Raw genomic sequence first — 17,584 nt, forward strand, 5'->3', positions numbered from 1 at the left:
CATATATAATTGCGGTTCATACATTTCAACGCGAGTGGACGCCAGTATACACGCGTTACTTAAAGCTGAGCAAGCCTACGACAGCGTCCGTTTTTCCGCGACTTCTCAATGTCAAGGACAAGAGAACTGTTTTTTCATATATGCCGAAACCCTACAAAATTACAATCTGTAGGCTATTCAGTTTTTCCTTATTCATTATAACTAAAAAAGTAATCATCAGTAAATAATGAAATAAATAAAGAAAGCAGACTTATTGCAAAACTTTCGCGTTAGAGTGACGCACTCAAAACTAGCACTGAAAACGTAGTGAATATGTTAACTGCACATCAGAACACAAGTGATAGAATCAAACCGAACAGCAAGACCCACTGCTAGCGCCCAGTAGTGTGGTTTGCGGGTGCGTTACGTCGGCGGCCACCAATCGCACAAACACAATTCTGTGACGTCATTGAGTAATTGCTGGAATTGGTTGGGGAACGACCCCCGCATCATATGTTTCCCGCAATATCTCGATTATTGGTTTCCATTTTGCGGTAAAATTGGTATCACGGTTATCTAGACAAAGCCGTCTTCGGAATGAAGCAAACTTGTGTTTTGTCATCACGTCCCGTTCGATGGCGGTATCTCGAGGGCTAAGAACTGCAAGGCAGCCCCGCGGGCGACGTAGCATGGCGACGTACCGTACTTCTCGTAGTGCTCAATGGCGTTGAGGCACCACAGGAGGTACATGACAGGGCTGCACGCCGAGGCGACTCTGACCGGCTTGCTGGTGAGATAGTAGAAACCCAACCCGAAGAAGTTGTGCACCAGCGCGTACGGAACGAGGCCCAGGAGGATCCAGTAGATGGCGGATGCAGCGAACGCCACGGAGGCTGCACACGTATACGCCACAGTAAGCGAACTAGGCAGGCGTAAAGGGACCCAGCTACGAGGAACTGCTGATTGCAGCAGAGCATGGGGAATCATCCGCCATAAGCAAGAGTCGTTGGCAATGGGAAGGGAACCCGTACATGCGCCGTCGACTTAGTCATCATTGTCATCGATCTTGATCTTGATCTTGATTGTGGGGTTTAACGCGCCGACGCAACGCAGGCGATGAGGCGCGCCGTAGTGGAGGGCTCCGGATTAATTTTGACCACCTGGGGATCTTTATCGTGCGCCGAAATCTCGTACTCATTGTCATCGACTTCAGTGGAGAAGCAGGCAACGCTTATAGCGAGTCGCGATGTGTATGCACTCGCACAGTATTTGCCACAAATTTCTAGGTCATGCCAATAATTCATAGGCCACAAAGAATTCAACATACAAGCCAAGTAACTACTCGAGGAGGCAAATGTTTTCCGCCAAGAAGCTGGTACGACGCAGCTTGTACTACGCAGATAAGCCTACAATGTGCGGGTTGATTTATTGATAAACAAGCACACACGCGCACACGCTGCCACGATATTGTCCCTTGCGCTCACAAGAATACCGATTCCATTTCTCATTCATCTGTTACGACACAAATGTCCGCCTCTAGGAGACAGAAAACTCTAGGAGACAGTTTACAATCGCGCCAGTGGGGGACCATAGCAGGTAATCCTACTTTACGCCTACTCATTCGTCAAGGTCTCTCATAGGAGCAAAATGGAGCTCCTTTTAAGGCCGCAAATGCCGTCACAAATAGTTGTGACGTAAGAAGTCACTAGTGACGTCAAAGGAGGAGGAGGAGGAGGAGGAGGAGGAAAAAGCGAACTGTTTTACTGACGGTTCCAGAGGAAGACCGAGAGCAGCATGGCGTGCTCGATGGTGAGCACGGCGAAGACGACGAGGCAGATGACGAGGAACTCGGGGTCGACGTAGTGCAGCAGCGCCGTTCCGCCGGCGTTGCGGTACACGAAGAGCGGCACGCACATGAGCAGGATGGCGCAGCCCATGACGAAGCCGGCCTCGTACACGTGCCCCATCAGGTACGAGCCGCCGCTCATCCCCGCGTGGAGGAGCACGTCCTGGGCGCGCAGGTTGTGCCCGCATCGTGGTGAGGTCGCAGCAGCCCGCGCCCGACAGGGGCCCGGCGCCGCGTGCGTGCGTGCGTGCGTGCGTATACTATACTTTCTCGAGTTATTCCTTGACAAATTGAAAGCTTAAAACGGGGGTAAGAGAGCGCGAATCCTGCTACCTGAGGGCCTAGAACTCTTCTTCGTAGCTAAGGCACACCCAGCGTTGATGCACAAATTGCGTGATGCGTAGAGAACGAACAAACGTGAATGCTTAACGTAAGTGTTGCAGAGGTCCTTCGAAATAACCGAAACGAATGGCGAACAACAAGCCATGAGTGCCCGAATATCACACAAGGGTACAAAATAATGTCATGGCGAGGAAAAGCGAATTATGAGCCTGCTGGAGACTTCTTGCTCCCTCAGTTGCAAATATATTTTAGACACAAATGTCTCCACCGGAACTATATGCCACTGCCAGTGCCGCGATCCACATGCTGCCGCACTGTATACACCACACTCGGGTTCCACACTGAAATGCAAGCTGGGAGTCACTGGGAATCTGTACTGGGACACAACAATGTGGCCTCCTGTTTTTCTAGTGAGCGATGGCAGCGGGAACTGACCAACGGAAATAAAGTGCAGACGATTTCTTCCCTGAAGCCAGTAATACATCAAATTGTTCAAACATCACTGCGGTTCCGGAACTATCTAGAAAGGCGCAAGAGTCCCCATGCTTTCATGGCCCTCTTCTAGTATTACCATTAAAGTTTCTTGCCAGCAATGCATTGTTCGTCCAAGTGAAGCCGGAGCAAAGAGGCAGGGGGTGTCGCGTTTTTTTTTTTTCTTTTTTTTGTGGAATGAAGAAAAGGAGTTTGGGGAGGTATTTGCTAAATATACAGGCACCGTCCGACTTCTGCGGGAAGCTGCTTGTATGACACCAGAAAAAGGTCTTTCCAGCAATGCTTCTGTGCACAATAATGTCGGCATCGAAGCGGCTTGTTGGGTAGCATGAATTTCGAACGTGTACAAAGGATGACGATTAGGTTCATCTTTGGAAGATATCAGAGAGGGGATTCCCCGTTCGTGCTAATGCTTATAAATAACATGAGTTCACTAGGGCGCAGGCGCAAAGTTATTCGTCTCCATATTTTGCATACCATCGTACATCGGAAAATTGGGATTCAACTGCCTCGCTATAGAACTTTTTTGAAGCACCACGAATAAGACGCAGACACAGCCTCTCCATTACGCCAATGTTTGCTAGAAGAAAATCTCACACGAATAGCTTTTATGCGCGTACTAATAAACTATAGGATCCCTCCCTCCCCCCCTTCAGATTTTACCACTGAAAAATCTCACACATGAGTTGGAAAATCGTTTGTCTCATGAATTACCGTAACCTAAACCAATGGTGCGGCTATTTTTACTTTTTATTAATTTTTCTAGTTTTATAGTGACCTTAGTGCTGCGTTGCTGAGGCACGGCGTTTTGCCTCACTGAGATTTCACCTGTGCTTACAGGAAACGAGCTTTCTGGATCAGGAAACAAACTCGAGTTGACGATGTCATAGTTGAAATAAAGAAAAAGAAATCCACTTGGGCTGGCCACGTATTTAGACGAATCCAAAGCCGGTGGACCATCAGGATAACAGATGTGATACCCGAGACGGGTGCAGAATAAGGGAAAGGCCGATACCACGATGGCGGGAGGAACTAAGGAAATTCGGGGGCAAACAATGCAGTCGAGTAGCGCAGGACAGAAGGGGTCGGATGTCAATGGGAGGCCCTGAAGAGGAGCGGAGTAGGCTGTTGCTGATGATTCTTTTTTTATGGTTGTTGTTCTAGGCTAGCATTTAGACGTCCCTGTGACGTGCCATAGGTCGCAACCTGTTCATGCGCTCTTTATACTTCAGACATTGTTCATTGCCCCACCTACGTGGTCCAGCATGTTGGCGTTCAGTATGAATAAATGGATAACTGGAAGTGAGAGGCTTTAAACATTCGTACGACTATTCCTGGGAGAGAGTTCCTGCACTACTTTTGAACGCCGCAAATTTCTTTTGCTGCGCTCAGTTTTTACAGATGGTATTTATTTGCTTAATTTATTACCGTCAGGTGCCAGGGTTCGCCCTAGCTAGTTCATTGTCAATCACTTTTTGAACATTTTGTGCTTACTTCTCTAACGCGTTTCTCCTTTTCTTTAGTGGCATTTCTGTCGCAGCCACCTGCGTGAGCATGACTTCCACAGTTATGTCAGAAGCTGTTCATACTGCGAAAAAAGCAGGAAATTGCCGTTTTAAATTTTCTTTGCACGTCCTTGTAAAAATATGGGAGGGATTTGAATTCTGAAAGTAGCTTGCGGATATCGGCGTGTCAATTCATTTCCACAAGCAGGTCGGCAGAACACGACCAGAGATAATGCAACACCCCAGCCCATAAAATGCCGGCTTATATCTCGGTCTTCCTTTTTGCTGTTTCCTTATTGTTACTGACATATTCCTTGCAGTCCGAACTAACTGTTGAGTTATTACATCACATGCTCTGACCACGGAGCTCCAAAATGCTATTTCAATGCTTTCTTAGTGCCGTAGAAAAGTAAGAGATTCCTTCCAAGCCGTATTCACGCAGTTCTCATTACCTCGGATATCCTTCTTTACTGCCACAAGGCTTGTTGTCGCAACAGTACTCAAGAGGGCATATGAAAGATATCTTGGGCGTCAAAAACAAACCACCAATGACACTCAAGGAGGCATACAGGGCGCAGACTAGCCGAGACTTCCTAGGGGCCCACCTTGGTTCCTGCGCGCTTTTCGCGCACGAGCTTGACGACCAGGGCGGAGAAGGGCACGGAGAAGCCGACGGCGAACCGCAGCGCCACCGTGGCCAGCGTGTGCTCGTCGGAGCCGTAGAAGAGGCGCGGGTACGGCAGCCGGATCAGGAACACCTGCGCACGTCCACGGCACGGCACCGGAATAAGGTTGAGGAGCGCCCATGCCACGAGAAGGACCACGTTATGGCAAGCGGTGCTTGCTATGATGAAAACGACACTGCATGCATTCATGCTCACGTGGTGTAGTTTTAAAGAGTATCGGGCACTTAGGCCCACTTACAATTTGAACTGAGAAACCTAGCTCGTCAACCGTGCTACCAGAGTCCCTTAATAAAGCATTGAAGGACTCTGGTGCTACCCAAGGCCTTCTCTCTCTCTCTCTCTCTCTCTCTCTCTCTGGTATTCCCTATTTCTTTCCTCCTGTTTTGGGACATAGATATACTGATGTAACTTGTCCCACATTTTGTTTCACTTTTGATTGATTGATTGACTGATTGATTGATTGGATTGATTATAGGGTTTAACGCGCCGACGCAATGCAGGCGATGAGGCGCGCCGTAGTGGAGGGCTCCGGATTAATTTTGACCACCTGGGGATCTTTACCGTGCGCCGAAATCTCGTACACATGGGTGTTTTTGCTTTTCGCCTCCATCAGAAAAGCGGCCGCCGCGTCCGGGTAATCGAACCCTCGACCACGTGCTCAGAAGTGCAAAACCTTAGCCACTGAGCCACCACTGCGGGTTGTTTCACTTTTTGTTTTAATGCCTAGCATTCTTTGCGGACTACCCCCCCCCCCCCCCCCCCCCCAGCCAGGACCGTGTAACGCCCTGCATTTCCACAAAAATTCAGATATCGTGGTAGTTCCCCTTGTAATCGCTATAATAGCGTAAACCTGGTCGCTATAATAGCGTAAAGCTGGTCGCACAAAATTTTGAAAAACTAATAAATAAAAAATAAATAAAAAATACGGAAAATGCCGAAACGTGTAACACCCTGCATTTCCACAATAATGCAGATTTAGCGAAGTTCCAACTGTAATCGTTATAATAGCGCAAACTGAGATAATTGGTCTTACGAAATTTTGAAAAACTAAAAAATAAGAAAAATAACATATCCACAATAATGCTTATTTCGTGAAAGTTTCAATAAATGTTTATTCTCTCTCTCTCTCACCTGTAAGCGTTATCATAGGGTAAATAAAGATAACTGGCGGAACGAAATTTTGAAAAATTTTAAAGTAATTACGGAAAATGGCGAAGTGTGTAACGCCCTGGATTTCCACAACAATGCAGGTTGCGCGAAAGCTACAAATGTAATCGTAAGCACGTAATGGAGATGATTGGACGGACAAAATTTTGACAACTAAAAAATAAGTGAAGAAAATTTCACCATCTCCCCGAAGGGAAGTATGTGGTAATGCAAAGCAGAATTGTTGGCGTCCATTCAGCTCATCGGACGGTGCAGCGTGTCTCAACCGAAGCAGAAACTGAGGAAGCAGCGCACAGACCGGGTTTATTATATAGAGCATATGGAGTGGAGAGGAGGAGATGAGAGAGGAGACGCGCTGGCGTGTTGCCGTTATGTTGAGTATCTGGTGTTTAGTAGCGCCAGAGGGAATTCCACATCCGGGTCCACACCGGTGGCAACGGCACGCAAGTACTGTTGTGTTACGGTGAGTAGGCGGTGGTGCTCGAGGCGCCGAAACTCGCCCATCATGTTCTTGTCGATGTTGTCGTCTCTGTGGTAGAGTCGGTAGTCTCCGTCAGCGTTGGTGAGGTAAAGGCTGTTGACGTTGGTGCACCGGCTGAGAGCAACGTACATGCCCTCGTCTTTGCAGCTTTGTCGTCTTCTCCTTCTTCTTCAGCTGTTCCCCTACGGGAAGATGACGACGGTGGTTGAACGCGAAGCTATCTCGTGATGGATTCTTTGGTTGGCCAATCCGTAGGGGCATCCTGCCAAAATCATCAACAGAAGCGCTGCGGACGGGGCGAGAACAACGTACACGCCCTCCTCTTCGCAGCTTTGTCTTTTCCTTCTTCGTCTTCAGCGGTTCCCCCACGGGAAGATGACGAGGGTGGTTTAACGCGAAGCTATTTCATGATGGATTCTTTGGTTGGCCAGTCCCTAGGGGCATCCTGTAAAAATCATCAACAGAAGCGCTGCGGACGGGGCGAGAGCAACGTACACGTCCTCCTCTTCCCAGCTTTGTCTTTTCCTTCTTCGTCTTCAGCGGTTCCCCTACGGGAAGATGACGACGGTGGTTTAACGCGAAGCTATCTCGTGATGGATTCTTTGGTTGGCCAGTCCCTAGGGGCATCCTGCCACAATCATCATTAGAGGCGCTGCGGACGGGGCACGGACGCGGGACATCCCCCCGAGCAAGAGACGCTAACAACCTCCTCGAAAGTTTTCAGTTCGTCGTTTCTATTGACGTTCAGCTTCGCGTGCCTTCGTTGTATCAGTAGCTTCTTGACGTAGTTTATATGAGTCAAGGACATAAGGCGCGTTCGTAGCACTTGCTCCTGTCGCGGTTTTGTAGCGCAGTGGGAAGAGCGCCGCGTACCTCCCGTTGCGGCCAGAGAGTCGTGTGATCGAAACCGGCCGTCGGTAACTATTTCTTTTTTTATAGTGTAGGGGGAGAGGTGCGGACAACGCACGGACGCCGGACATAGCCCCGAGCAAGAGATGCTTTGCATCTAAAATAATAATTACGGAAAATAGAAAAAAGTATATATAACGCATGTATTTCCACAATAATGCAGACTTCGCTAAAGTTGCGCCTGTAATCGGTATAATATCGTAAATGGAGATTATTGCTCGAACGAAATTTTGATTGATTGATTGATTGATTGATTGATTGATTGATTGATTGATTGATTGATTGATTGATTGATTGATTGATTGTAGGGTGTAACGCGCCGAGGCAACACAGGCGATGAGGCGCGCCGTAGTGGAGGGCTCCGGATTAATTTAGACCACCTGGGAATCTTTAACGTGCGCCGAAATCTCGCACACACGGCCGTTTTTGCTTTTCGCCTCCATCAGAAAAGCGGCCGCCGCGGCCGGGAATCGAACCCGCGAGAACGAAATTTTGAAAAAAGAAAAAAAAAATAAGAATATAAAAAATGCGGGAAATGGGGAACCGTGCAATGTTCTGCATTTCCACAAATATGCAGATTTTGGGGGAAGTTTCAGATACAGTCGTTGTAATAGCGTAAATGTGGATAATTCGTCGAACGAAATATTGGAAAAAATAAATAACAAAAAATGAGAAAGTACGAAAAATGGCCAACCGCATAACGACATGCATTGCCATAGTAATGCAGATTTTGCGGAAGGTCCACCTTTAATCGTTATAGTAGCGTAAACGCGATAGTTGGTAGAAATAAATGTTGAAGCACTAAAAAATGAAAATTACGGAAAATGTCGAACCGTGTAACGCCGTGGTTCCCCAGAGTAATGTAGATTTGCCGAATGTTCCAAACGTAATCGGTATGGTGATAATTGGTCGAACTAAATTTTGAAAAATAATAAGAAAAATATTAGGCAATTAGGGAAATTGGCACACGGTATAACGGCCTGCATTCCCACAATAATGAAGACTTCGCGTACGTTAAACTTCGAATCGTTATAATAACGTAATAGCGTTAAAAAACGGAGATAATTGGTGGGACAGGATTTAGAAAAAAAATAGGGAATTGACTGTAAAAATTCACACTCAAACAAGCGGCATAAGAATGTTACGCATTAGTAGATAATTCTCTGAATTTCTGAAGAATTGTTTCATGCATGCCCCAGGATCGGTTGAAACATTTTTAAATGAAGCATCTATAGCTAGGATCCGGGATTTTATGGCGCCCGAGCTCTGGCGGAGAAACGCAGATACTGCAGTAAAATGGGCCATGTTTCATGAATATCCACCCGCGAGTGCCCCGTACCGGCGTCAGAAACTGTCCTCCTCTCATTTACAAACTCCTATTCATATTGCATGCGCAGCCGCACTAGGGATTTAGAGTCCAACGGCCAGTTTTTTACTGCCCGGGGTGGCTTCTTGGACGTTTTCGGCCTTGTAACGCCAAACGGCTACAGCATTCGCAGCTATCGCTGTAGTAAGTTATGCTCTAATCCCTCTTTGTTCACATTATTGGAGGCATCATGCGGTTAAGGCTTAGCCCGACTTTAAAGGAGACTAACGCCAGTAACAGATACGTGGCCTGACAGCCATGGAATATCGGAGGGATAGGAACTGAGACGAATTGACCGAGCATGCAGGGTTGCTATAATGCGGGCGGAAATCCCCCATGCGGTGGTGATGCATTGTTTTTCTTTTTAGTCCGCTTGAAAACAACCCAGCACGAAAACGACCCGTAACCTTCTACTCAGCACCACACAGCTTCACAAATGTAGGCGCCGGATGTCGCACTGATGTTTCTATTCAAAATCGCCATTTTTATACAAAATATGACGCGGGCACAATTTTTAAACCAGTTTCCTATGAAATGCTTACTTGGGGGGTAGGGTTACGGGGAGAAGAGGGCTGGACATACTGGCGCATTCTACTTTAAATTTTTTTAGTGCTGTACGGCGACTATGCTCAGAAGTACGACAACAGCAAGCGCTTTGCAAAATGGTAGCGGTTATAGAGGAATCCTGTGAGAAAGCACGCCTAGCACTGCGATAGTCATAACTGTCGTAGCCGTTTTGCACGTCACTCTGTTCACGTCGTGACTGCTTAGAGCTTTCACCCAAGAAAAACAAAACAAACAAGTTTTGGCCTCTGTATAGCCATGCTGGGCTACTGTTTAAGAACTCCTACTGTTTTCTTCGGCTACACAGCTGATCTCGGCATATTATGTTTAAAGGAAATGTACACAAATTCATAACTCCCGCAAGTAAAGACATCGGGTTTCAGATGCGTGTCCACTACGAATACACTCACGTCATGAGAAAGGGATTTGCCCAAATGTGCGGCCACTTGCCCTGCAAACGTCGATTCTACCAGGTACTGCAGTGGCAGGAGGAGCCCTGAAAAGATTGCGTCAACAGCGCGTTAAGCCCTCGAAGCTTCGATCTAATACCCTGCTGACACATTCAACGCAGTTTTGAAGCGAAATGCGAAGTAATATAAGCTGAAGGGCTGATTTGGTCCTTGATTTTTATGAGCTGCATCGATGGCGCTTTTGTGCTCATGCTGGCTAATTCATGCATGTACCAACAAGCCACAGAGTATCTTTATCGAAACTACATTTGGCGGGAAATTTTCTTATTCGGGGTAAATCTTGATGAGCGAGGTCATAGCCAGTTATCAAACCTGGCACTGTTTAGTGTAAAATAATAACAGCAGCTTATTGAAAGTAAAACGACTCTAGAAGCTGCCCGAGGAAGTTCTGTGCTTCCGTATACGGCAACAGCCACAGGTGAACAACCGGCCCCCGCAATGCACAAAAAAAAAATACACGAGCGATCACCCCAACAGCTACTGTAGTGCAGCTTCAGGTGGTATGTCTTAACCTTGTGGTTTTGAAACGAGAAAGAAAAAGAAAAACAAGGAAAGATAGAAGATAAACTTATTAATTAGGAATTTCAGCGCTGGTCTTCGGGTGTTTTGTTTGTTTCGTATTGAGAAAAATATTTGGATAGACACGCACGTACAGATGCCGTCATAAGTGATTGGAGCAAGCATTTGTGAACACGACAAAATATTTTCCTTGCTGGCTTTATTCAAGCCATTACCGGTTAACAGGAAGCTTTTTCTATTAGGCAAGGCATCTTTAACTGCACACCAATGCGTCCAGGCAGGTTACAAAAGAAGAAATTCCTGTAAATTTACGAGACCGTGTTCCAGTGACTTTTAATGAAATCTGTACACGGTGCTCCTACGGACCATTCCGGCGTTACCTCTTAGCCGCCGCATACAGGCATCCGCTTATTCAGGACTTTGTTCCGAATAATTTTATGGAGCGACAAGTCCATTAAGTTCCTTTTACCGACGAAGTCATAGGCGAACGGCTTACGGCGAGTTACTATGGCGCCGTCTCTTCTCGGGTTGCCGTTTCGTAGCAGGTTTCATTCGCCACTTTGCTCTCTTTCCTTCTCGCGTTCTCGGCCACCGTCATTCGTTGTCCACTACGTTCCGCAAGGCCCCTCATTTCATTCCTCTGTGCTATGCATGTTTGTTCGTTTTTCTCCGACGTCTATCGTCGCCGCTCAACGCTTAACACGCGCTCAGAGTCGCGCTCCGATACAATGACGAAGTTTCTATCACACGTTCCTAAATTACCGCCTGATTATTTCGCTTTGTAACTGCAGTGTGCTGCCGTATAAGTTGCGGAAACCAGAAAGAGGTAGTACCGGTGAAAACGTGCGCCAATAGCTTCAGAGCGTGAAGCCTGCCTTTTAACTAACTTGCTGAAAAACTCCGTAACCTCAATACCAGCCACCGAAAGGGGTGTCAGTTGAACAAGTACGAAGGAATCGAATACAAAAATGCTTGCAGTTTCCCTGCGTACCGTACAATTCACTGTAGCGTATACACTGCTACTTCAAATTTTCGCTGCTTTCAGACAAATGAGATTATGGATTTAACCTTTCTCGCGCCAATTCCTTTTTACTTCAAACTGTACACCGTTTACAAACTTAATAGGTAATATTTTTAAATCATGTTCAGCCTATAGGCACCGGACAGTGAAGTTTGCGCGCGACTGCAGCGCCATCTCTCGCCGCCGCTTAGCAACTCCGGGTCGGTGGATGTCTCGACCGGCCGTTCAGCGCACGTAAAAACACGCGCGCTGCGTGCGGTTCGACGTTGTGTGGCGGAAGTTTTTTAAGAAACATAGTTATAATTGCAAGTTGCAGTGTCCGAAAGGATCAAAATGCTGCAGGAAAGAATTAGTGGCCCCGCCGCTACTGCTGCGTGAAGTACTGCCACAATCGCGGAAGGCAGCCTGCCATCGTTCTGTACAGGTTTCTCGGGCAGCGTCGCAAGAAATGGATTTTAGCGATAAGAAAGCCATGACATTTTTTGTCAGTGGAAGGAGTATTATGAGTACGATGACTGTTTATGCGCAGCGCAGACACGAAGGGCCGTAAAACTAAAATGTTGGCTTTCAGTGTTCCATACACATCGCGCGCTGCGATGAATCGCATGCCGTCGTAGTATTTGCATAACACAAGGTATTACGGCTTCCCCCACTATTGTTTTATCAGCAGTAACCTTTTTTTAGCGACATTCACAGCACCGAATGGATGCCAAAAGGCGGCACAAGAATATATTCACAGCACTTCGCGGGTGATGCCAAAACCAATGTCAAGACGGTCAGTACGCACCCCACTTACTGCCCTACTTTGTTTCCCGAAGTGTACAGAGTTCGACCACGCATTCCAAGCGAGAGCGTGGAAAGCTATCAAAGGCAATGTTGCATTCACTCGCGCTGACTTCTTTAATTCGTTTTGCGTACTCTGAAAGTTGAGGTTGCTATTGTTTAAGCAGAGGACGGGGAGGAGGATGAAATACTTTTTTTGGAGAATTCTGAACGGCCTGAAGAAACTGTATCACAATTAGCCGCTAATACGACTCTAACATTACACACAAGATACAAGCCGAAACTAAACGAAATCTTCGTAAAGACAACCGCAGCTCCACAGCAGATTTCCAACTGTGTGAACTGCGCTTACTTTGTCATAAGCTAATAACGTTTGGAATCCGTTTTTAATCAGTGACAACACCAACCGAGCTGAAGAAGGGCAACCGAAAAAGTAACTGTAGTGTGGTTGGGCGAACAGAGGAAACAATAACACAGACACGCTTCTGTCGTGGAGCGCCGTGGTATACGCTGGCTACTGACCTGAATTGGCGCTGTAAATAACCTTCCCTTGTGTCAGCTTGATCGTGGCTCATATTGAGTGGGAAAACACTGGGGTTTGAGCATTTAAAAAGATGTTTAATTAACTGAAAAAACTGGGATTACATATATAGACAGAGGAGCACTCAAAGAAGACGTCTGACGCGCTGCTCGGGCGTGGGGCGACTCCCTTGGGCGAACAGAACAACACACACACGCACCACGCGAGAGTCCAAAGCTCGCACCATACACGCTCGGTGGTGTAAACATCCGGCCGCGGTCGCTGCGGCGGTGGTGGTTTCGAGTGCTTCGTGATCCGAGCCCGGTCCCCTCGGCAGGCCGCCGGTGTCTGCTTTCGTTTTCGCCTCTCGGCGCAAGCATTCTCGGCGCGATGATTATCCGATGCTTCGGAGACGGCTGACACTTGCTGAGAATGGGACTTCGCAACGATGTCTGTTCCATCAATTTCTTTCACGGCGCACACGCGCGCGGGAACGTACAATCTGTAACTTCTCGCGCACGCGAGGCCGACAGTAGTAGCTCAGCCCCGTAATTGTCCGGAAATCGCACAGAAGCACTTGAGACACGGGGAAACTATTTGCCAGAACAGTTTTCAAGCACGAGGCACCTTTCAAAAACAATCGCAGAATCGCACAAACAAACAACCCAGAGGTGCCGAATCTATGAACGCGCGCCGGCCGTCTGGCTCTCACCGACCCGGAGTTAGCTCAAGCTTCCGCGGGGCGGCGCTGGGTGTACTTTATTCGTCGCGCCCTCTGAGCAGTGACCGGTGCCTATTGGGGTTTAGATAGTTCTGGTGGCTACATACCATTGTTAGGATCGGCCAACACAGGAATTCCTCGCAAGCCCTAGAGCAAGGTGTGCGTGGATGAATCACCCAGAGGCACGAGGAGGCAAGAAACCCTGGCGCCAGCGGCGGCGGCGGTTTCAAGTGGCGGCTTCTATATCCTCGGTTCACCGGACGCTGCGCGCCACTTCTTTCCTTCATACACGTATGAAAGACGGGTCCACCGAAAGGAAGCAGCGGTTTCAAGTGCCCAAGATCTTCGGTTTCCAACCGTCGGCCAGAGCAGGAGGCCACTCGTCTTTACGTGCTGGGAGCCGAGTTGAAATTCCGTTCTCACGGGGCCTCCAAAATGAAGACTTGCGCAAAGTGGTGCAACTCCGGCACAAGACACGATCGACGACGTGGATATTCACCCTTTCCATCGACCGAGTGGTCCGTGTGCATTGGCCACGCCTCATGTCGTGGGCGGTACATCAAGTGTCGTCCACTGCCCACATGATTGGACAACCTGTGTGAAGTTAAATTCCCTAGCCAAGGATCTGGGGAATTCGAACTCTATTAAAACGACTGTATTCGTGTTATTCTTGTTCTGCTGTCTCGACTGTCATCATGTAGAATAAACCTCCTGTACAGTTTCCTCCTAAGCAGTCATCTCGAGTCTTTAGTCCGACACCATGGCGAGCCGGGACCTGCGGGCCTGAACGAGTCAGACAACCCAAGGGCCCCTCATCTCTAACACCATAGAATATCTGTGAAACTGACCGCAATTGTAACAATAACTCTGGACCATTTCTAAGTTATAAAGAACCGTTATCTCAAAACCCCCTACTGCCCCGAAATTAATCTGTACTACTGTGTTTTGCGGTTTGTGAGAAAAGGTTATGTAAAGTGATGTCATTGGTTCGGCTTGATTTCGCAAGAAATGCTATGATGCAAACAACACCTGCCCTGTGAACCATGAAGCTTTTGCCGCGGATGCGTGCCAACATTGCCAAACTGCCACATTGAGTCTACCGGCTGTCGCAGCAAAAGATTGCGCAGGCTTAGGCCCCTTCGTTTCGTTCCTCGTTCGCCGCAGCTTTCCTCCGTGACCGATTACACTCCTATTCCCATGTCCTCATTCAAGGAGAGCGATACGTTTGCAATAGGGAACAAGGTGCACTCAACTCATTTCATCATAGCTGTCCGTATCGGCGGGGCCTGGGAGGATGGCTCGGCGCAGATAGCCGTCCTGCATGTCGAACCTGGCGTCGGGGAAGCGTACGTGGTACGTGAGCTTGTTGTCCGCTGTGCGATTGAACCAGACGGCCACTCGCCGAGTCTGGTCGGAGGGCGGAGACACGTCCTCCTCGACGTAGGCGGTCGCCGCCTCCGCGCGCTCGAAAGGCACCGGCTCTGCACAAGCGGGGAGGAGGAGGCTCCTTTGGTCAAGTGCAAGGAATTCTTACCTCCACCTTCAATACGCCGTTGCGGGGAAAGGCATAAGGGTCAACCTTAGGGGTAAAGCCACCACACCTGAAGCAAAGTCGTCGGTCAATTCCTGTCACGTGCAACCAAGGAGGAAAGAATACTCAGCACAGGCCCTGACGCATCGTTTTCTGAATATGCGCTCTGTCATCTTAAAATGTCTAGAAAGCACACTGCTGTATCCAATTCTTCCCCGCAGCGTTTGGCCTCATAGAGACTCTTAGAGAATAGAGACTCACCGAGCCGTCCGACGCTAAGGGAACTGGCGTTGCTCGGGTTCGTCGTAACAATAAACCACCATGGACGCTCCGTGGAAATTCGGAAGATGTAATGCAAATACTATACTTGGATATCACCCAATGGTGGACTCTCTGCCGACAAGCGAAATAACACGCACGCACGCACACACACGCACACACCCTGGCACGCATTCATGCAGGTGCAAGAGGTTGCGGTATCGCGGTTTTATTGAATGGAGCAGACGCAATGCGCACTGCACAGCGTTTAAGTGATGCCCTCGATAGAGTCACGCTGACGTTTGCTGTCTCGCTAGGTGTTGGGGGTTGGTACGAAGTGGCGTCGCCAAAGGTCCCGCGCCGATATCTACTACGCGCCGGTGGTTACAGGGAGACGTGCAATGTGTATGTCCACTCACTCCATTTGCCCGGGAGCTCCCCACAGACCGTCTCAACCAGCTCGGCGAAGAACGTTTGGTTGGGTGCGAAGGCCAGTTCGCCAGCGTTCCAGGACTCGTTGGGCCGGCCCCAGAGTTTTATGGGCGTGATGCCGCCGAAGACCTCCTGTCGATGAGGCTCCCCGCGATACGGGGCCACGGAGTCGTCCCACACGGAGCTCATCATGACGAGCATGAGGGCGAGCTGTGCAAGCGTGGTCAGGTAGTGACGTCGCACGCGCGTCAGCCACACGCGGAACCAGAGGGTCAGGCCGAGCTGTTCCCAGCTGTCGTTGGCCATCGCTCCGGCTGTGGATCCTCGCTAGACGTTCTGGAAGCAGGATGCATGCGTTATTAGGCGCGGCAAATACGCGTCGCTGTTTCAACGCTGCGGTACGTACTAGAGTTCATCTTACGTAAGGACGAGGCTAGTATTGCCGGAATCGGCTCTGTACGCGCATTGTTATGAGAAGTGAGGGGCTCAATGCGTGCTTCCGTATGGCGCGAGGCATCTGCGTTCTTCAAGGTGTGAATGCCTTAGAGGGAGGCCGGACGCTTCAGGCAGCGGCTAACGGTACGAGGTGCCAAAGAATGCAGCTGGTGTGCCCCACACACACTACTAGCAGAACCCAGGGAGACTACGGAAAATGAACGAACCGAACATCACCAGTGCGGGAAATTTTACGAGCCATAAGACAAAGCTGCATCTTTCCGATCCACGAGCAACAGAAATGGCGGTAGAATAACAGCGTTTAGTATACATGGCCACCGAATATCTCGCTGCAAGAACACACACGTCAAGGGATGGCAACAGCAGCTTTCAAAAGTATAGACGATTCTCAATAAATCAATCACAGTCTATATATGTAAAACATATGTGCCATAAGGCGACGTATTTCTTTGCAAATGTAGTAGCGGAATTAACGTGACTCCTGTCGTGGCTTAGTGATTCCGTCTTGAGCAAGATGACGAATTTGATCGTACCCTGTAAACAAAAGAAAATTCCAAAAGAAATTCTCCGAATTTAGTTTTCCCGTAGTTCAGGCATAATTCTAAATACTGTTCAGAATCTGAGAGCGCTCATTATCACTGTCAATAAGGAAAGCGAATACAGCAAGGTCACCATAGCGCCGTGATAAGATAAGCATCGCAACGCTGACTGAATAGCCGTGGCGGTTTACTCAACGATGCAGGTAAGGTGTGTACGACGAGGGGCCTGATCACAGTACAAGCGAAGAATTTGTGCGCCGCTCCGGCCAACGAGCTACTTTATTTTATAATAAAGTAGCTTCAGCTATTTTATAAGGTACATTGTCAGCGGGCGTCGATTGGTGCGACAAAACAGCTTTACTGACATGCCTTGTGCGAGAAACAGAAGTCGTCAAAAGTTGCAAAATGTCATGCCCCGCCAAAACAGGAGTTAAATGGGAGGTCTGGAGAAGGATAACTCCCTGTGGAGGGAGTAATATTTCCACTTCGGTGCGAGGAGCCAGATTCCCGCTTTACTCTCCTCCTCCGAGACTAATGCGAGGATACGGGTTCTTGTGGAGACTGAGGAGGCTAAAGCGAGTGCAACATTTTGTACGGCTCAAGGATCCCCGAAACAATTCAAGTTGGCCCTGTAGGTGCTATGCTAATTTAGAGCACAGCTTTACTACTTTCGTCCAGTGGTTTCGCCGCATTTGCGCAATTTAACCTTTTGACCGCAGACACAACCCCTGCGTCACACCCCTCGAAGCGCATTGCGTGATTCACAGGGCCAGCTTTCGGCGCTGAACACAAGGCCCTGTTTTCAGTAATTCTGCTCAGCATGAGCGGCGGCCGGTGCCGCGGCTGCAGCCGATCAGCTGATCGGCAGCCGACCACCCCCGCTGCCTCCCGCGCACGCGCCGCGGTGTCGTCTCGGGCTACGTGACTAGTCTCGCGTCCGACGAAGAGGAACGCCGCGTTGGCCGTGAATGAAGGGCGCGTTCGCCGGGCCACCTTG

The 17,584-nt window shown here is 48.8% G+C and overlaps 2 protein-coding genes and 1 long non-coding RNA gene across 3 annotated transcripts in view; all 3 read right to left on the minus strand.

Annotated features, from left to right (window-relative positions):
- Positions 1 to 17,584, minus strand: part of LOC144163053 (uncharacterized) — a 487,499-nt gene that overhangs the window by 303,924 nt on the left and 165,991 nt on the right. The gene's annotated exons all lie outside the window — the stretch shown is intronic.
- LOC144162188 (phospholipid-transporting ATPase ABCA3-like) overlaps positions 1 to 17,584 on the minus strand; it is a 72,028-nt gene that overhangs the window by 38,103 nt on the left and 16,341 nt on the right. Inside the window, exons 2-6 of the mRNA XM_077692661.1 lie at positions 14,625 to 14,852; positions 9,748 to 9,833; positions 4,770 to 4,922; positions 1,748 to 1,988; positions 681 to 872 (exon numbers count right to left, since the gene is read on the minus strand). Of these exons, the coding sequence (XP_077548787.1) occupies positions 681 to 872; positions 1,748 to 1,988; positions 4,770 to 4,922; positions 9,748 to 9,833; positions 14,625 to 14,852 (900 nt within the window). The remainder of the gene's footprint in view (positions 1 to 680; positions 873 to 1,747; positions 1,989 to 4,769; positions 4,923 to 9,747; positions 9,834 to 14,624; positions 14,853 to 17,584) is intronic.
- On the minus strand, positions 15,545 to 15,922 carry LOC144162189 (uncharacterized). The gene has a single exon (XM_077692662.1). The coding sequence runs from the start codon at positions 15,896 to 15,898 to the stop codon at positions 15,545 to 15,547; it is 354 nt and encodes a 117-aa protein (XP_077548788.1). The 5' UTR covers positions 15,899 to 15,922.

Source organism: Haemaphysalis longicornis, unplaced genomic scaffold (genome assembly GCF_048455015.1).
Source record: "Haemaphysalis longicornis isolate Haplotype H1 unplaced genomic scaffold, Haemaphysalis longicornis Haplotype H1 scaffold_12, whole genome shotgun sequence".
Taxonomy (NCBI): domain Eukaryota; kingdom Metazoa; phylum Arthropoda; class Arachnida; order Ixodida; family Ixodidae; genus Haemaphysalis; species Haemaphysalis longicornis.